General features: G+C 52.9%; 1 protein-coding gene across 3 annotated transcripts in view; it reads right to left on the reverse strand.

The window, feature by feature from the left end:
- LOC105492245 (zinc finger protein 423) overlaps positions 1 to 19,768 on the reverse strand; it is a 367,460-nt gene extending 347,692 nt beyond the window's left edge. Inside the window, exon 1 of one of the 3 annotated variants that reach the window (XM_024796174.2) lies at positions 19,391 to 19,768. In XM_024796174.2, coding sequence (XP_024651942.2) covers positions 19,391 to 19,430 — 40 coding nt within the window. In that variant the 5' untranslated portion in view covers positions 19,431 to 19,768. The remainder of the gene's footprint in view (positions 1 to 19,390) is intronic. The other 2 variants (XM_024796175.2, XM_071084504.1) reach the window with 2 other exon arrangements.
- Positions 19,769 to 20,714: the final 946 nt, after the last annotated feature.

The raw sequence follows: 20,714 nt of genomic DNA on the forward strand, positions 1-20,714 counted from the left end.
CCCCGACAACCACAGCTAAGATTCCTAGCTGAGCCAACTGGACTCCTAGGGCCTTGTGGGGAAAACACAGTAGAAAGGAGGACTCCCCAGCCTAAATACCCTAAATGCAGCAAACACCTCCCACCTTGCACCTAGCAGAACAGAGGGGCTGGCCTAGCTGTGCCCGGCCTTGGACCTTGCTGGGTATGCAGTCCCCAAAAACTCAGGAAGCAAGTACAGCCCTGCCCACCACCTGTCTCAGATGTCCCAGGCAAAGTCCTTGCCTGGGACATCAAAGGACTTTGCCTGGGACATCCTCCACCTCCAACCTGTCCAAGCTGCTTCTCTCCCAAGTGAGCCTCAGGAGCAGGCCCATTGGAGGAGGGGGTTGGCATGCGGGAAGGGGGACTTGGTCACCAGCTGGGTCTCAGGGGGATCGAGATGTTGTCAGCCTCAGAGTTTACAGTCTGCCTCCAGGATCTCTGGGAGAAGATTCCGGCATGGCGCTGGTTCACCAGGTGTGTAGACAGTGACCCTGGCAGTTACTCAGGCAGGCAACCAGGCATGGGGCAGCCTCACTGTGACATGTGACCTTGGACTTCAGGTTGACCTTCAAAGCTGCCTCGCCCACAGGATGGCGAACATCATGGTACCAACCTCACGGGGCTGTGGAGGGGCTTGGAACTCTCCTACTAGTAAGAAGGCAGGACAGGATACAAAGAGAGGTCTGGGGCCAGGCCCAACCTTGTCCAACACATCCCAGTAGGAAAATGAGCTCAGACCCTGGGAACCCAGAATAGGCCTCTACATTCCCCTAGGAGAGCCTGAGCAGTGGGTATTTTGAGTCAACAGATACAGGAAATTCAAAATAAAGCCCATTCAGATTCCCAAGTCAAAGTGGACCACGGATGCTGGGACACATGGGAGCAGCTGTTTTCTCACTGGCCTGGTTTGATGTCTGGGGGATGGGGGCAGCTCAGTGTGCAAAGCCAGGCTGAGGGATGGGGTGACAGTGATGGAGCGTCAGCATCCCCCTCCACCTCCCACCCCAGTAATGTACAGAGCGGGGCCTGGGGGTCAGGGTCCCTGTCCATGGGATATGGAGACCTTGGAAAGGAGCAGCCTGCCTGCCAGCTGGACACAGGTCCTGCTACACACGGCTGTGTGAGCCAGGGCAAGGCTGTGTGCGTCTCTGAACCTCCTTTCCTCAACTGGCAAATGAAGAGGGACAACCCCTCCCCAGCTCCCCACAACCTACTCCCTGGATACTTGGAGGTGCCTGTGAGAGCCTCTGGAACCACACAGTGCACAGAGGTTGTGCAAACCTTAGGGGTCATTTAAGCACAAGGTCCCAGTGGCTTTCCCTGGGGACTCCCCAGAAAGAACCATGCACCATGCTGTGTGCACGCATCAACAGGCCACCCGCAATGCCACCCCAACCTAGGCATCTCTCCCAGCACCCGACCCTGCCTCTTCCTTCATCCCTGCTCCAGACCTTCCAGGGGAGCCTGCCAGCACTTGCCCCTGCCCCTCCAGTCACACTCAAAACTCCCCCAGATTTTGTCCCATCATGTCCTCGTGGACAGAGACTATGGCCTCTTCTTCTCCCCCCTTCCCCACATGGGGCGGGCCCAAGGCAGGCAAAGGCAGCCCTAGTGAATGAATTCAGAGCCAGAGGAGACTAGCCACTGTCCTCTGCAGCTCCCTCTCATCTTCCTACACCAGCAGTCACGTCACTTCCTCTGCAGTGCCCTCCCGGGAGGACCTTGTTGAAGTCAGATAAGCCAGAGCAGTCTCTCAATGAACAATTACCATCCAGGGAGCTGCTCACTCTTAATTGTCTGTCTCACTACTATGCTGTAAGCTCCCTGAAGGCAGGGACCCAGCACTAGCTTTTGGCCCAGCACAAACTCAGAACTATCCATCCAGTGAATGAATGAAGTCAAGAAGCCTCCATCCAGAGAAGGAATTTTAAGTGGCAAACCCAGAATCATGACTCAGATTCGTGTGCCAATCTTCACCTGTAATTTATAGGACTCGTGCTGATGCACTGGAAGCTGCACCCCCAGGGCCAGGCCTCCAGCCCACCATGCAGGCCTGGGCACCTTGCAGGGGCTGAGCACGGGTCTGGGGCCGGAGTGCCTCCGTTCAAATTTTGCCCTAGTTGTGGGACACTGGGCCATTTATTTTACCTCCCCGTGCCTCGGTTTCCTCCTCTGTAAAATGGGGATACACATCATGTACCTATTTCACAGGGATGCTGTGAACCTTGAATAAATCGACGAGTGTTACGTGCTCAGAAGAGTTCTTAGTACCTGGGAAGTGCGCTCAGCGGCATTACGTGTATGAGGACGTGCCAGCGGATGGCCCTCCAGCTGTCACCCGCCTTCCCCCAGCCCCATCCCAAAGCAGAGGGCCGATCGCGGCTCTGGTGCCCCAGGGCTCCCGAGGCGCACATCTGGCTGGTGGGCCGGCAGCCCACCCAGGGAAGGCACCAGTTGTGGGCTCGACGACGCCGTCCCCAGCGCTGGGCCTGGGACCCGAAGTCCTGAGGGCGCCAGACCCCGAGGGGCGGGCGGCGCAGAACAAGCCAGGCCCCACCCGGGCCGCGTGAGCGAGCTGCGCAGCCTGCGCCTTCCCAGCCGGCCCCCCGCCGCGGCCGCTTTGTGCCCGAACCTGGCCCTGAGTGACTGCGCCGAAGCCATGGAGCCCTCCCGCGCGGGGGGCGGCCCAGCGCGTTCCCAGGGCCGCCGCCTCAAAGGGGTCCCGGGGCCGCCCCCGCGGGCCAGGCAGACAAGGGCCCGGGAGGGGCCGCGTTCCCAAGCGTTGGCCGGGCTCCCCTCCGGTCGCTGGGCGGGAAGAGCCCCGAGGCCCCCTCCCCTGCTTTTCCCCGCCTCTTCCCAGCCATCCCCCTTCCCCGCCTCCTCCCCAACTGCCACCCCACCCTGGATTTCTTCCTCCTCTCCGACCCTTGACCCCTTCCCCTCCCTCGCGGTTTCTCCGTCCCCTCCCCTCATCCCAGGACCCGGATCCTACAAGGCAACTCCGCAGTCAGACTCCAGGAGGACCCTGGAGGGCCCAGATCCCACCTCCCGTCCGGGAAATCTCGGCACCCCACACCCAGACACTTGCCCCCACCCCACAAGCCTCAGGCCACAGCCCTGGCTTGGCGAAGGGCTACATGCCTTGGAGAGGGGCCGGCCTCTGAGGGAACGGGCTGTGGGAGCCTCCTGGCCCCATGTGCCCATCTGTTAGATGGGAGTGGGAACGTAGTCCAGTGCCAGACACAGGGAGCAGTGCAGTGACCGGCACAGGCAGGAGTTCTGCTGGGTGGCGCTCACATCAGGCAGGCCCAGGGAGGCCCATCCCCTGAGCACTCCCGGTCACTTGTGCATTGAGAGGCCTGCATGTCTGCGACGGAGGAGGGGGGCATGACACCGAGGTCCCCAGGGCAAGACTGGGACCCAGAAGCGGCTTCTGCCCAGAAACAGCCCCAGGGAACTGACTCACCGCCCTAGGGAAGCCTCCAGAGAGAACAGAGCCGGGCCCCACCCAGCCTGCTGGCTGGAGCTGTAGCCTGCACCTTCCCAGACAGCCCCCCGCCTCCCAGGGTGAGGAGACAGAGACTCAGAGAAGTACCCCCACCTGCCACAACCTCCCAGCCTCCCAGAGCATCAATCACAAAGACCTCCAGGCTCCCAGCTCCCCTCATGAAGCAGCCCCCTTCACCGTCTGGGCTCCAGCATCACCTCCAGGATGGCCTTCTGTGCACAGCCTCCCTGCCTGCCCCAGAACCTAATTTGCTTAACAGAAATGTGCTTGCAGATGGCTCCTCCCTCAACTAGAATAAACCTGTCCACCTGGTGGCCACAGCACCTTGAATACTGCCTGGTACATAGTAGGTTCTCAGTAAACATGTGAGAGGAATGAATGAACAAATGAGCAGCAGGTAATGATAGCAGCTCCTAAAAGCCTTGAAACCTAAGTGCCCCAGATAAGAGGATTCCATGACAAGTGATCAAATAAGTTTGGAAATCACAAATTATTAACATCTCTGAGAGTCCCATGCTGGCATTTTAAAGTCGGCGAGAAGCCCTGAAGGTTTAAACAATTTTTTTTTAACTCTGTTTCATCCAGTGTTTGCTAAATGCATTTGGCCACAGAAAATTTTTCTCTTTTTGGGGGGTGGAACATCAACAAAATTCTGGAATACATTTTGGGAAACACCAATATAAACTCGTTTCCCACCCTCACAACCACAACTTTATACATGGCCAGCTGAATCTTAGAAAGAAAGAACTTGCTTCTTTCTTTTTACAGGGTCAGGTTTAACACAATGCTCCAAAAATATCTGAATGAATGGATATAAAGCAAATTCATGAGCAAAGTCTACCACCCACTAGTATGTTCTCTGTCCCTGTACTGAGTCTGAAACAGGCAAGCAATTTGAAGAGTCTCTTTGCTCTGGAAGCTGGCACACATGACCACTCACACCGGCACACACACGCACACACACATATGCACTCATGCACACCTGTACACAGACACACACTCTAGCATGCATTTGCATGCACACACTAGTACACACAGACTCACATGCACACACATGTACCCAACAGGTACCCACACAGACTCAGACACACGCACAGACATGCATGCACACGCATGTGCACACACAGGCACACACAGACTCACACACATGCGCACCTATTCTAGGGCATATGCCCTCCCACACAGCCCCTTCCCTGAGTCTGGCCAGGGAGCCCCTTGAGAAGGGCAACTGTCTTCTGGTGGGGTGGGGAAGATGGATTCGAGGAGAGATCCAAAAGCCCCCTTCAAACCTGGTGTCTCTAAAAAGGGCAGGGTTGCCCCAGCAAGTGGCAGGCTAAAGCCTGACCAACAAGCTCTTCCTCACCTGAGATTTCCTCCTTACCTCTCTCCTGGGAGTAGAGTCCATTTCAAAGAAAAAGAAACTTAGGCTTACCAATAACATGGCAAGGACGTGGGAAAAGGGTGGGAGACCAAATCTGTCTGCTCAGAATCCTCCCCCCGCCCGCCAACTCCAGAAGCTTGGGGGTCCTAGGTTGTTCCGAAGGCAGGACAGTGGCAGCAGCAAGATCCTCCAGCTCCCCCTGCTCCTATCCCCAGGCACAATCCTGCCACAAGGTCACTGTATGACCTTGGACACTAGCTTGCCCTCTCTGAGCAAGTTTAATCATCTATATGAAAAGAAACCTCGGCTGAGGATTTGCCAGGCTCTATGACTACTGGCAAAACAGAAAGCCTAAGGTCTCCACCTCAGCAGTCAAAAGCAAGTGTCAGGATTCCATGAGATACTGCCCGTAACGTGCATAGCCCAGTGCCTGTATATAAGGGGTGCCCATTAGAGGCTAGCTACTCTTGGTGTTGTGATTCCATCCCTCAGGGACCAAATAAAAAATGCTACCCCCTCTTCCAGGCTTTACCTGATTCCCCTACCAAAGGAAATCCCCCCAACTCTCTCACCCCTCCTACAGCCCTCAGCCTACATTTCTGTCCTAGGCTGCCTTGTCTGGTCCAGTGGTTAGGGTCTACTCCCCTCTCTGGCCTCCAGGCTTCCTGAGGACGTGGTCTCCTCTGCATTCTCTCTGCATCTTCCTTGGAGCCTAGGCTGAGCCTCACTTGAGTCAGATGCTCAGGATTTACATGGAAGGATGGATATAAAAGGGAGGGAAGGAGGGCAGACAACCAAAGGACTCACCAAGGGAAAGAAATGCCCGTATCCCCAAGCTCTATAGTGCAGTGACCCTTCAGAAGAAGAAAGAAAAATGGTCAGGCACTGTGGCTCACGCCTACAATCCCAGCACTTTGGGAAGCCCAGGCGGGCGGATCACCTGAGGTCAGTAGTTCGAGACCAGCCTGGCCAACATAGCAAAACCCCATCTCTACTAAAAATACATAAATTAGCCGGGCATGGTGGCAGGTGCCTGTAATCCCAGCTACTCGGGAAGCTGAGGCAGGAGAATCACTTGAACCTAGGAGGCAGAGGTCACAGTGAGCCGAGATCATGGCACTGCACTCCAGCCTACACGACAGAGGAAGGGAAGGGGAGAGGAGGGGAGGGGAGGGGAGGGGAGGGGAGGGGAGGGGAGCGCATAAACATAAGAGGCCAGGTGTGGTGCCTCAAACCTATAATCCCAACATTTTAGGAGGCCAAGGTGGAAGGATCAACTGAGCCCAAGAGTTTGAGACCAGCCTAGGCAACATAGCAAGGCCTCATATCTTGGGGGAAAAAAAAAAAGCAATATCATTTATAATTAGGGAAGTGCAAATTTAAACACTGTGCCATTTTTTGCCTGCCAGATTGCCAAAAAGAAAAAGGAAAGAGAAAAAGTCCAGGTGCGGTAGCTAATGCCTGTAATCCCAGTGCTTCTGGGAGGCCGAGGCAGACGGATCACGAGGTCAAGAGATCGAGACCATCCTGGTCAACATGATGAAACCCTGTCTCTACTAAAAATAAAAATAAAAAATTAGCCGGGCGTACTGGCATGTGCCTGTAGTCCCAGCTACTCGGGAGGCTGAGGCAGGAGACTCGCTTGAACCCGGGAGGCGGAGGTTGCAGTGAGGCAAGATCATGCCATTGCATTCCAGCCTGGCGACAGAGTGAGACTCCGTTTCAAAAAAAAAAAAAGGAAAAAGAAAAAACAAAACATCATCACATACAGGCAAGGATTAGGAGAAACATGTATTCATGCCCTATTATTGAAGAGTAAATTAGTACAGACTTTGTGGAAGGCAATTTGGAAATATTTATCAAATTTTTCGAGTGAATACCCTTTGACCCAACAATTTCACTTCTAGGAATCCAGCCAAAGAAAAACTCAAACGAGAACACAAAGGTTTATAAATGAGGATACTCCCTGCATCATCGTTTAAAACAGCAAAAACTGGAAGCAACTAAATGTTCACCAATGGAAGACTGTAAATAAGTCTCGTGCAATGATTCTGTAGACCTCCTTATGGCTATTAACATGGAACAGATTTATATACTCTAGGTGCTGTCTCCTAGACTAATGGTTCCTAACCCTGGCTGCACATTCCAATTACTCCCATCCTCAGAGATTCTGGATTAGTTCATCTACAGTGGAGCCTAGGTAATGCTGTTTTTTAAGTGCCTAGGATGATACTGATGTGCAACTAACCAAGATTGGAAACTTAACTCATGTAGCTAACCCTACTAGTTCTATCTTATTTCAGACAGGGAAACTGAGGCCCATAGAAGGAACTGTCTTGCCCAAAATCAGAGAGTATGTTTCCTCCAACCCACTCTCCTCCCCAAGGAGAGAAATGAAGGAATCTTGACTCAGACCTTCAGGGAGAATGGGGTCTTTCTTTTCTATTCTGAGTGATTGGCAGGTTCCCTGCCAACACATCCCATTTTCCCCCTTCCGACCACTTAGCTGGCCCCACCCCTCACTCCTAGTGCTGTTCCTAGGGCCGACCCCCCCCACTCCCCACAGAAGGATGAAGAGGGTCCCAAGGCCACTTAATGGTGGCTGATCCCTGGCCAGGATCGAGCTGGTCAAATGTGTCTATTCTGAGCCACGGCAATGATGTAGCAGGATGAGGGTCACGGGCAGGATGGCAAGGTTATTGAGCTGAACATTCTGTCTTATTTAAAACTAAGGCCAGGCGCAGAGGCTTATACCTGTAATCTCAACATTCTGAGAGACCGAGGTGGGAGAATCGTTTGAGGCCAGGCTGAGCAACACATGGAGAACTCCATCTCTTAAAAAAAAAAAAAAAAAAGAAAGAAAGAAAAAGAAAAAGAGGCGGGCATGGTGACTCGCACCTATAGTCCCAGCTACTCAGGAGGGTAAGGAAGGACAGCGTGAGCCCAGGAGTTTGAGGTGGCAGTGAGCTATGATCACATCAATGCACTCCACCCTGGGTAGCAGAGCAAGATCCAAACTTAAAGAAAATAAATTATTAAAATTAAATTAGTACAAAATCTCACATTGCTTTTATGTTTTACAAGCCCAACACAATCCATGACACAAAGCCCTCGATAAACAGCAGCTGCAATCTCACAGCACAATGTACCCTGAGTATGAAGGAGAACGGGCACCAGCCTCTCCCAGCCCAGAGTCCTGCAGCTCCCACCTCCTCATCAGGAACAGAGGCTGAGGCAGCGGGAGGGGCCCACAAAGACTGATGCCCACGGTGAACCCAAGTTCTGCGAAAGCCTGTGCTCCCTCTCAGTTCACCCACTCGCTCATCCACTCATTCACTTATGAATCTATTTATTCATCATTGAGTCATTTACTCACTAGTCACTCATTCATTTGTTCACTTGTTCCCCATTCATATTTATTCCCTCAACAATTCACACATTTACTCGTTCATTTAAGAAATCTTGGGGAGGCCCTGTGGCTCACACCTGTAATCCCGGCACTCTGGGAGGCCGAGAAGGGCGTATCACCTGAGGCTGGGAGATCAAGTCCAGTCTGGTCAAATGGAGAAACCCTGTCTCTACTAAAAATACGAAATTAGCCGCATGTGGTGGCGCATGCCTGTAATATCAGCTACTCATGAGGCTGAGGCAGGAGAATTGTTTGAACCCGGGAGGCGGAGGTTGCAGTGAGCAGAGATCGTGCCATTGCACTCCAGCCTGGGCAACAAGAGCGAAATTCCATCTCAAAAAAAAAAAAAAAAGACATCTTTTAGACATAATGACCCAGAAGGTTGAGGCCAGATTGGTTTTTTGTGTGTGTGTGTGTGTGTGTGTGTGTGTGTGTGTGTGTGTTTTGGGTTTTCTTGTTTTTATTTTTGTTTTGAGACGGAGTCTTACTCTGTCACCCAGGCTGGAGTGCAGTGGGTTCCAGCAATTCTCCTGCCTCAGCCTCCCGGGTAACTGAGATTACAGGCACACACCACCACGCCCGGCTAATTTTTTTATTTTTAGTAGAGACAGGGTTTCACCATGTTGGCCAGGCTGGTCTCGAACTCCTGACCTCAGGTGATCTGCCAGCCTCGGCCTCCCAAAGTGCTGGGATTACAGGTTTGAGCCACTGCGCCCAGCAATTTTTTTTTTTTTAATGGATGAGAGGTTTTTTTTAATGTTGCCCAGGTTGGCCTCGAATGCGTAGCCTCGCCTCCTTATGCACCAGGACAACAGGTCTGTCACCGCGGCTCCCATGTTTTTTGTTTTGTTTTGTTTTGAGAAAGGGTCTCATTCTGTCACCCAGGCTGGAACACAGTGGCACGATCATGGCTCACCACAGCCTCAACCTTCCAGGCTCAGGTGATTCTCCCACCTTAGCCTCCTGAGTAGCTGGGACTACAGGCGCCTGCCACCATACCCTCCTAATTTTTTTTTAATTTTTTGCAGAGAGGGGGTTTCGCCATGTTGCCCAGGCTGGTCTCAAACTCCTGAGCTCAAGCGATTCACCTGCCTCGGTTTCTCAAAGTATTGGGATTACAGGCCTAAGCCACCACTACACCCAGCCAAGGTCATTTCTGAATGAGCATGGGGCCCTGGAAGCCCAGGAGGCAGCTGGTAACGCATACATGAGATCCTCCCCCTGAGCAAGGCAGGACATGGGGCTGCTGGAGGGACTGTGGCCCCAGGAGGTAGAACCAGGACCAACACAGGGAGGAAACTGCAGCTTCATGTGTGAAATTCAAGCTAAAAAGGCACAGATGAGGCCGAGGCGGGCAGATTACCAGAGGTTAGGAGTTTGAGACCAGCCTGGCCAACATGGTGAAACTCTGTCTCTATTAAGAACATAAAAATTAGCCAGGCATGGTGGCACACGCCTGTAATCCCAGCTACTTGGGAGGCTGAGGCAGGAATTGCTTGAGCCTGGGAGGTGCGGGTTGCAGTGAGCCAAGATTGTGCCACTGCACTCCAGCCTGGCTGACAGAGCAAGACTCTGTCTCAAAAAAACAAAACAATAACAACAACAACAAAAAGGCACAGATGTGCCACAGAGGTAGTGAGCTCCCTGGGAGTGAAAGTGTGTACGTCCAGGCTAGATGAAACCAAAGATGCCAGAAACACACCCAAAGAAGTGTAAATGAAGTGACCTCCAAGGTTCCTTTTCAACCTGTGTTTTTCAGGTTCGGAGAGGTTCAAAGGCAAAAACAGTGAATCTTCCCAACATGTGTGTCTGGCCCCCTGGCTGGCCGGTGTCTTCCTAAGGGGCACAGGGCATCTGCAGGGGCTATCCTGGGCACTGAGAACCTGTGCACTGCTTGCTGCTCTCCAGAGACCCCAGCACTCTCTGTGGCCTCCACCGCAGACAGAAACCTGCCTCCTCTTTCCATCTCCCCACTCCTGGGCACCTGCTTCCCCTCCCTCTTCCCCTCCCTGGCGACTCTCAGGAGCTGATGATTGTCTCTCCTCTCTCGAAGTTCAAAACTGCAGCCATAGGGGGCAAGGGACAAAGGCACATATCTTGTTCAGGAACCAAAAATATACTGTATGTTGCTGGTGGCTCCAAGGTTCTGCAGCCTCCAGGCCAAGGAGGTCCCCCCGCCCTGTCTTCCAGCCTGAATGTGGCAGTCATACCACCCCAGTTGCCCTCTCCGGCCATGCCCAACTCCCTAACTAAGCCCAGATGGTCATCACTCTGCCTTCAGGCAGGTAAAATTCAGTGCACAGGAGTTAGGTGAACAGTATGTTTTATTTAATTAGGATCAACAGAAGAGATAAACCTCACAGCAGGATAGGGAATGACAACACTGCAAAAAATAATTCATGCCCAGGTAACGAAAGGGCAAATTTCAATTACAGAGAAAACGGGGAGAAAAAGTTTCCCGAGCACCTCCAAGGAGGGAGGCAGTGAAGAGTTTGCAAAACCTAGACCTGTGGGCCCAGGATGGTCTAGAAAGCAAGGCAATCAAGTGGACAAAACACCCGTTCCTCTCTCTCCTTGTCATAGACAAACCAGCCTAAGTATGCAGGACTGGGTAGGCCAAGGGAGCTGAGTCCTAGCAGACAGGCGTAGGGGCGACAAGAGATCTGCCAGGGCCACTGGGCAAGCTCGCAACCCACCAGGCACAGTCTCAAAAAAATGCTGTCCCTGCATGGAGACAGAACAAATGTTCTAATCCTAATAACAGTCATCAGATCACTCAGCAAGTCCTTAGCACCCCACCTGCCCTTGCCCCCAGCCCCACCAGCCCTGACAGAACCCTAGTCTTATGCCCTGCCCTAGCCTTGGACAATCCAATCTCACCTCTCACACTAGAACAAGGCAAAGAAACCCCTCCACCCCCTGCCGAGAGAATGGCCTCATCTTCTAAGCCTCTGTTTCTCATGCTTACCCTGGAAATGGGAGGCTGGCCTGGATGACCTCCTCTGGGGTGATGGGCTGCAGATCCCTAACCCACCATCACTTGGGTGCCAACTATAAATGAAAAGTGCATAGTGATGACAGCCCAACAACGATGTGTATGTACTTAACGCCTCTGAAAAATGGTTAAGATGGGCCATGCAAGGTGCCTCATGCCTGCAATCCCAGCACTTTGGGAGGCCGAGGCAGGAGAATTCCCTGAGGCTTGGCATCCGACACCAGCCGGGGCAACAGAGCCCCATCTCTACAAATAATAAAATAAAGAAATTAGCCAGGTGAGGTGGTGCATGCCTGTAGTCCTAGCTACTCGGGTGGCTGAGGTGAGAGGATTGCTTGAGCCCAGGAGTTCAAGGCTGCAGTGAACTATGATCATGTCACTGCACTCCAGCCTGGGGGACAGAGCAAGATCCTGTCTGTAAAAAAGGAAAAAAAAATGGTTAAGATGGTAAATTTTAAGTTACATATATTTTATCAAAATTGTTTAAAAGCAGGAGTTGGGGGATGAAGAGATCTGAGCCCCTCCTCAGACCAGCCAGGTGAGCATCTTCAGGACCTGGGCCCAGGAATATGCAATTTAACCAGCTTTATTGTAGGTGATGGTGATAGGCATGACAGCTGGGGATCCACTCAACTGTATGAAGCCGCCCTCTCCCCAAATGAAGGCTCCCCAGCATAATGCCTTGGATTCCTTCAATAAATACTTCTTCTGCAAATGAATATTCAAAACAGTGAGTTCTCCAAGTTTCACAGCACAAGCAAATCTTTTTCTGTATGTGTTCCCCCTCCAAAATGAACCCTCAAGAAGCACAAGCATAGCCCAGGCCTCTCTGTCTCCCTGCTCCTAGTCTTTGCTCCGAAGGTGACGTCAGCCCCAGCACCCCCATTATCTGGGAGAGGGAAATTGCTGTTAAATTAGCACATCCACAGAGCCCCATTTTATATCCCAATTCAGAAGATGACATGAACATCTGCTTTCACTTCAAGACATTAATTTTCAATTATTGGAGAAAAAATTAGTCCTGACAAATTGCTGGCAAATACAGGCTCTTGTCTGGTGGTTCATAATAATAACTTCGGGGGCCCACAATTAGTGTCTCGGACGGAGTTTCCTGATGGATCCCTGTCATCTGGAGGCAGTGGCAGCAGGGCAGCGCCTCACACCGCGGTGTGTCAGGCAGGAGGATGCTCCAACAACCCGCAGCTGGAAGGTCACTGCTTCTTGGACGACCAGGTTTAGAGAACTAAGGAATTAAGGTTTCCTCTTTCTGGGGAAGGCGGGGAAGGACAGAAGATAGGGGGCAGGCATCTAAAAAATATCCACCTTAACCATGTTCAGCTTTGAATATTTTTCAAGGTTTTCTCCTCCTGTTCAGTAGCAAGATTTTGCACACTTAGACGGGAATGCAAATCACTCCTGAGTCCTTACTGGGCACACTGGGATCACCTGATAGGATCGCCTTATGATTGGAGTTTGCCGTCTGCAATGGGAGAAGGACAGATGACATGGTTTTCTTATGAGGCCCCTTCTACCCTTCTATATGACGTCATTCAGGATCCCAAATCCAGAACTCAACGGCTCCAGACTCTGAGATACAAATGCCTATATTAATCTTCTATAAGAAAAAACTGTTTGCCGGGGTCCCATCGACCCAGAACCTGGTTCAGCCCGAGTTGTAGTCTCCAGAAAAAAAAAGAAAGAAAGAAAACTCTGAATTTGCCAGCCTCAATGACCCCAAATCCAGAGAACAACCCACTTGATAAGAGATTATCAACACTGTAATCTCATTTGATGGGTTTTTATGTATCTTGGCTGCTTTAGTTACTATATCAATAAGAAGCCACTGAAATGTGAATGAGTTGAAGAATTCAGAGATAACGACGTGGCCGCCTTTGAATTTGACTTGTCACAATTGAAACCAGAGTGTGTTTGCCTAGCTAAGATGTTCAGACTCTTGAGGGGGGTGAGGCAAGAGGTAGGGGAGGTAAACAGAGGGAGGCAGGTTAAAAAAGAAAGAAAGAAAACAAAACAACAACTACAACAACAAAGGGAAATTATATCTTTAAAAAGAGAATGAAAGACATTGTTACTTCCAAAGTCAACTTGGTAACTGAGCTCCGACATTGTGTAATTGACTTTGCAAGTAGAACAACAGCAACGTAACAAAGAAAATGTCAGTGTTTTCACAGCACCAATCTATAACGCTGGGAGGCCATCCCGCTGTCAGCCAGGGCTGACAATACAATAGCTTTCAAAGGGATATTACCATCATGCTTTTATTCCTGACATCAATCAAGACAAAGAGAATCCTTTTCACAAGACATTAAAAATCAAACCTTTGTACAAGAAGATAGGTAAAACAGCATTCTCCTTAAAGACAGCCACATGGAGCAATCAGCTAATTGGCGCTCCTTGAAAGCAGTAAAGTATTTTTATTTACTGAGTGTACAACCCCAATCGTTGGCTGCCACCGATCCTGGCAGGTAAGCTATGAATCAAAAGTTTCCATTAGCATTTCCTCACTCACTTCACCCTGCCTCTCCCACAGTAGGCTGAGGGAGCTGACAGCCAGCCCCAAAAACTTCAAGCGGGATGTAACCAATCCAGCCTCAATTGATCCATTTTGGGTGAGAAACTTCTCTGATTACCCACTAACGTGTCCATGCACAAGATGCCCTTGCAAGCTGATGGGAATTTGCAAAAATTGTCCAATTTTCCAACCACAGTGTATCAGGGTGTTCCTGGCTACTCAAATAATGGGGACCCCACTAACAGTTTTCAAGGTATTCTACCGTAATCGCCCTAGACTCACAGATATGAAGGAACCCTGATATCTTCTGCAAATGTTTTCAAGACATAAAGATAATACTCTTTGCAAACACCAGCGTACCGTGGACAAGGCTGGGCTTTGCTTCAACCAGTGGCCAGGAAAGGCAAGTCCATTCTAACCTACGTCAAACAAAGAGTGAACTAAAACCCACCCACCACCTTGACAAAAATGATGGGCCCATCAGGAAATCCAGCCATCCTCTGCCTGCTTACTTTCAAGACAGTTTCAGATGCCTGCATCTCAGAAGTTGTTGACACTTACAGAAAACTGCAAGTCCAGAAGCAGGAAGTTAGAGAGCCTCATGTTTCGAAGAGGTCATTTCCTAGACACTTTCCAAGCCACTGACATCTTACAGCCTTCCAACCTTCCAAGATGCCCTGTCCCCACATCCAGTCCAGGCTTGACAGAGCCACTGGTCTAGGTGGTCACAAGTCTCAGACCGTTGTTGAGGAGGAGTGGGAGCAAGAACTCTCTCTGCAGGAGGGCTGTTGGGAACTCAGAGCCGAAGGCTCTGTGTCTTGCCCCTTTGGTACCCTACAGACCATGTGCCACAAAGTCCAGTCATTCAAAGACAGGGACAGCACTCTCAGCATCTGCAGCAAAAAAAGGATGTTTTTACTTTTCAGCTATAATGGGATACCGTTGTTTATTTTTAAACAGAATTTGAACAGGTGCCGTTCACTTCACTACAGAATGGACAGAAATTTTAAAAGAAGAGGGAACTGGTCCTAACACTGCCTTGAAAAAGCATATACTCCCACCACCACCACCTAAATCAGCCTTTTTCAAAGAGCCAGGCAGCATGTCTGCACCATCAGCCTCAGTGGTAGGTTCCTTTCATTTACACATCCAAATGAACAGTTAAGAGAAATCAATGCATCTAATTGCCAGACTATTAAATCCTACATCAGGGGAAGAATTCCACAGCCACTAGCTTAAGAGTTGGCTACCGATATAGCAATTATTGCAACTTTCTATTAGATTGAACCAGATCCCCAGCCTTTCGTCTCCAGCTAGGAACGCTGTACTCAAGTGCTCCAGTTTCCTGCCTTCCTGGTTCCCCCTCCTCCTCCTCTGTTAACACACTGTAGCATGCCACAACATCGCCAGGGCTGGCTGCTTCTTCTGAATTACTTTATGACTGTAAAGTCACCGGCATTTTGCACCTTTCATTATCAATGCACGCTAGGCACCTTATGGTTAACCGTTTAGCAGGATTCCTCTGCCAGAGGCACATAGTTATCTTATTTTATTGCTTATTAAGTTTTTGCAAGGAAACAGGTGTAAGAATCTAAACAGCAATTACTAGACATAAAGGATGTTTTCTAGAATGAAACAAGCCCTTCCAAAGCTGGGAATCAATAACTTAATTGAGGAGGGGGGATTAAATATTAGGATTAAATGTTAGCTACCCCACTCCACATAGAAAGCTAAAGACCCTATAAAGGATTTGTTTTGCCCTTCCTACAAGATCACGTACATTTAGCCAAACAAATCTCAACAATTTATACTTGTATGTGGTCTCAGCTGAATCGAGAAACCTGTAACCTCAGAACGCCTCTATTTATTACATCTCAATTATTTCCATGGAAACACGCGCAATGTTCCCAAGTCCCTAGACCACCAAATTTATAAGATGGACTTTGAGGAGCTACACGCTGGCAGAAGAGGAAGACAAAGAAGGGGAAGGGAGTGCCGAGAAGTCACTGTGGGTACTTTGGGATATTAGGGTTGGGGGGTGCATGGACATAGCCTGAGCGCTAATTAATATTAAGAACTGTAATTAACAGGCAGTTGCTAGACAGAGAAAATTGACAGTATTAAAATTATTCAAAAGCTTTAAGCTAAGGCAAGGGAAAAGATGTATCCGTTTTCTCTATAAATGAAGAGGCTGTTGCATGGATCTAAGAAAGCCATGGGGTGAAAGGGGATAGGCCTCCTTAATGTTGAGTGACAGAGAGAACTGCAGAGGTAATCGTTAACCAAACCACCTGATATCATCAGCCGAAATAACATCAGTGAGCATGATGAGAACAGCCCGGGAAAATGAGGCCAAAATTATCAGAGAGCAAATCACTGCAACCACCACACCACACCACACCACCAGGAAACAAAAAAGGGGAGAAAGGTGTATGGAGGGAAAATCGGTCAGAAAAATGTGACTTTTATAACACTCCTGGCTTTAGGGTTTTTTTGTTTTGTTTTGTTTTTCAATAAAATTACAAGGCTTTTGAAAGCCTTGAGGCTTTCTCCCCTCTGCCCTACTGCCCCGACCCCCTTCCCTATTTACTAGGTGTCCTCCCTGTGAGCTGGGTTTTCCAAAGGACAAACACACCGCAGGGACAAGTGACCCCACTCCAGAAGAGACGTTGTGTCCGTGAGTGGGAAGTGAGACCACCCCAGCCCCCAGAGGCCAGTTTTATTTTCAAAGCAGCAATGCCTGTGCTTTCAAATCACACTTTCTGAGCATCCATTCGAAATTGTTATATTTCTGTCTTTCCTTCCTGCTATGGGCTTTCACATTTCCGAGATCAATTACAAATTACAGTCAAGTGACTTTCACAGCAGAATGCTCCGGGCTGGGGAAGTCCACAAAGCCTCTACATTAGCCCTGACACACAGCAGTGGAGGCAAAATAAAATAAAATAAAATGTAAAAGACACCGCTGTTGCTTAAGAAGCACTTTCAAGCATCTTTAAAGGTGAAGACCTTATCGTTTCAAACACTTGGTGTGGAGCTGTCCACACTCAAGCACACACTTTTGAATATTGCTTGAGAGAAGGAGGGGGCAGTTCTTGAAAAGCAATAAATTCCTCACCTGCTGGAAACTCTTATCTATCCAAATTATCTTCTCTCTTAATTTCTCCCTTGATAAGTGGCCACATCTCCACCCTCTTCACCCCAGTAAACTGAATAAAAGGTAAAATGGTGAGAGACAGGGGTTGTAGCTGCTTTTGGGAAATGCAAAAAGCCATGGGAAGAATCGGGGGTCTCCGACTCCGCAGACAGAACGGCTCTGTGTGGCTGATATTTACAACACCCAGTATCGAAACGCCTCCACTGGTCTCCTGTTCACCTTGCTGTCTTTCTCCTATCAACCTGCTTGAACCGTCTGCTACACATACACACATACACATTTGAGAGAGGCACTCACTAAAAATCTTTTCAAGGCTCATTTCATGAAAGGCTGAAGACCAATTCTTAAGTCTTTCTCAGAGATCCACAGAGTGGTTTTAGAACTCGGTTCAAGCAACTCTGAAACACCCACCCATCTGTTCACTGCAAACTGCTCTCCCTTTACTTTCTGGGTCTCACCTTCTAACATAAGGAGGTTTGGAGAAATTGATTGGAAATCTAGGTAAGCAAGCTTTGCATCTTGACGGAAAAATCGGCTTCTATACTTAGGTTTAACTCAAAATCAACTGCCTGAGTTAAATAAAACTGTTTTTCCAACCAGAAATTCCAATTCCACATTTTCTTCTGGGTCGCCTCTTAAGTGGCTCCTGAAGGAGTGAGCAGTGAGCCAGGGAAAGATTAAAGAAATCCAGTATTATTTCAAGCCGTAGAGCCCTTCCATCAGCAAAAGAGAAACATCCACCCTTCTTTCCCGTCCTCTTCTTGGAGTCTCTCTTCTGGTTTCCCTGTCCCCCAATCAACACCCTCTGAACCCCCAGGTCTGTGGAGCAGGCCAGGCCGTCCCGGATTGGGAGACCTGCCAGGGTGAGGGGAACAAGACCAACTTCTCTCAGGGAAAAGGAGGAGTAGGAACGGGTCGGGCGCTCCGTTTGGATTCAGTTGGTCTTCTAATATGACGGGGAGGGTCTCTGCTGGGCTGGGGGCAGTCCCTCCGGGGACTTCAGGAGGACAGAACTGACGGGTGTCTCAAGATCCTCCTTGCCAGATTCAGTTCCAGCCATTCCAGCCAGGCGCAAGGTTGGCAGGAAGGGAGCGGGGCCCCAGCGCCTTCCCGCGCAGGCCTCCAGGAAATGAACTTTTCAGAGCAGAACTGGGCTCAGGCCAGAGGTCATCAGGGGGAGCTGGGAGAAGACAAGGGCCTGGGGGCTTTTGGCTTCGTAGACTTAGCTGCGCTCATCGTTCTCTCCCTCCTCGATCATCTCCCATCTCACAGCCGGGCGCCCGGGCACCCAACCGAGGGGCTGGAATCGGGACAAAGCAGCAGGCAAGGCCTGGAAAGGCCAGCCGCGGGGAGAGGAGGCCAGGGGAGGGGCTCCGCTGCAGGCGCGCGGCCTTTCCCCGGGGCCTCTACTCTCCAGGGGTCCCCTCAGGCCGGGGGCCCTCGGTGGAATTAAGAAGCAAAGCGTGGAGACGAAGGGATGGGTGTGTGTATCCATATATCTGCAGCTCCCCACAAACGCGCGCACCCCGGGGAGCCGGCACAGAAAGCCGGCCTGGGTGTCGAGGGTGCCGGTGCCCGGGGTCAGATCTGGGACGCCCTCCGCGGAGAGGCGCGCACCGCGGCCGCTGCGCTCCCCTGAGGACCCGCGTCTCGCCGGCGCGGCACAGACAATGAACTCCTGGAGGAGGCTCCCTGCCCGGTGGGCCTCGGTGGAGGAGGCAGGAAGTGCAGGGGCCCGGGCCTGGAGAAGGCCTGGGCAGTAGGCGGGAGGGGGCGCCTGGCAGCCGGGGCGAGGGCGCGGCGCCCGGGGCGCTCGCGGGCAGCGCCCGCCGCTCCCCGCGTCCTCGGGCGACCAGACAGGGGCCAAAGAGAGCCAGCGAGGCCCGGGGCCAGCGAGGGCGGCCTCGGAGCTGTCGGCCTGCCGGGCGCCCGTCCTCGCCACCTCTTCCTTCCTCCTGCCGCCCGCCCGCCGCCGCCGAGATTCGCAATCCCCGCCAAGTCGGGCCCGCACCCCTTGATTGGCCACACGGGCCCGGGGCCCGCACGGAGGGAGCGGCAAGGGCCCCTTAGCGGCGCCCCCAGGCCTGGGTCCCCCGCGGGCGACGGCGCCGGGTCCGGGCGGGGAGGGTGTCCGCGGCGTACCCCCTCCGCCTCCGCCGCCTCCGCCGCCGCCGCCGCCTCCGCCTCCCGCTCCCGGCTTCCTCCTCCCCCTCCTCCGCCTCCGCCTCCGCCTCCGCCTCCTCCGCCGCCTCCTCCTCCTCCTCTCCGCTCGCTCGCGCGGGTCCCCGGCCGCCCGCCCGCTCGCTCGCCGGTCCCTCCTCCTCCCTCGCTCCCTCCCTCCTCGCTCGCTCGCTCGCTCGCGCCTCCGCCGGGCCTCGCTCGCTCACCTTTCACCGAGCGCGGCTTCGCCTGCTTCCGCCTGGACATGTCCGGGGCTCCGGGCGCTCCGTCGCCCTCCGCAGCCGGCTCCCCCCGCCGACCCCCGCCGCTCCGGGCCGCCCTTCTCCCCCTTCTCCTCCGCCTGTCTCTTGGAAACTTTTTTTTTTGCAGCCCGGTTGGCGGCTGTGGGGAGCGGACCGCAGGTCCGGGGCGGCCTCCCTTGGGGGGGCGGCCCGGGCCGGCCGAGGCCGCTCGAAGGCGGGGGGAGGCCCGGGGGGCGCGCCGGGGCCCTGCCTGTTGCAATGCGGCAGTCGGGGGCTCCCGGTCCAAGCGGCGGTCCCAGCGGCGCGGGGAGTCCGGAGGCCACTCGGCCGAGCCGAGTTATGCAAAAAAAAAAAAAAAAAAAAAAAAAAAGCCGCCCCCCTCCTCCTCCCAACCCCCCGCCGGCCCCCGGCCCCTGCGGCCCCCTCCTTCCCTCCCCCACCCTACCGCCACCCTCACCCTCCTCCTCCTTCTCCTCCTCCTCCGCCCCTTGCCGGATTTTTGTGCAAAGTTTGCAGGCGTCCGGCCACGCAGCCTGGTGCGGAGCTCACAATGAACCCATCTGAGGAGGGGGAACGGGGCTGGAGTTGAGGGTATCTCAAGGGGGGAGGAGACCGGGAGGCGGTCGGGAGCGCGGAAGCTCAGTACCCCCCGGAAAAAAAAAAGCCTTCAAATTATCCCCTGCCGCACAAAAATAATAATAATTATAATAAATATTAATGGCTCAAAAATGCCCAAGCGCCTGGTTTGGAGATTATGATGGGTGGGGGGCGGGGGTCCCTCAACTCAGCCTACTTGGTGGGGAGGCTCGAAACGGCCGCAGTGGCTCGGAAGCCGCGGCTCGGGGCCCCTGGCTCACGCCCCCTTCTCTGGCTCTCGGCTCGGTCCGGCGCCGGCCCCCCGGAGGAGGAAGGGGCGCGCGGGGGCGCTCAGGCGGCGGCCGGCAGGCGCGCCCGTGCCCGGGGCATCGCTCAGCCCGTGCGCCGGGCCGCCGCTGCCTGCCCTCGGGCTGCGGTGCTCAGCGCGAGGCGCGCAGCCGATCCCCAGGCCGGTGCCAAGTCGCCGGCCCCGCTAGCTGCCTCCATGGGCCAGGGGCTCGGAGAGGGGGGAGGCGGCGGCCGCGGTGGCGGAGGAGGAGGACGAGCAGGCGGCGGCGGCGGCGGCCGGGCTCCCGTCCTCCCGGGCAGCGGCGGCGGCGGCTGCGCCCCGGCTCCTCCGCGCTCCAGCCGGCGCCGGCCCGCCCGCCAGCCTCCCTCGCGCTCCTGTCTTCTTTGTGGTCGCTGGCTCTCC

The sequence above is a fragment of the Macaca nemestrina genome, chromosome 18 (genome assembly GCF_043159975.1).
Source record: "Macaca nemestrina isolate mMacNem1 chromosome 18, mMacNem.hap1, whole genome shotgun sequence".
Lineage (NCBI taxonomy): Eukaryota > Metazoa > Chordata > Mammalia > Primates > Cercopithecidae > Macaca > Macaca nemestrina.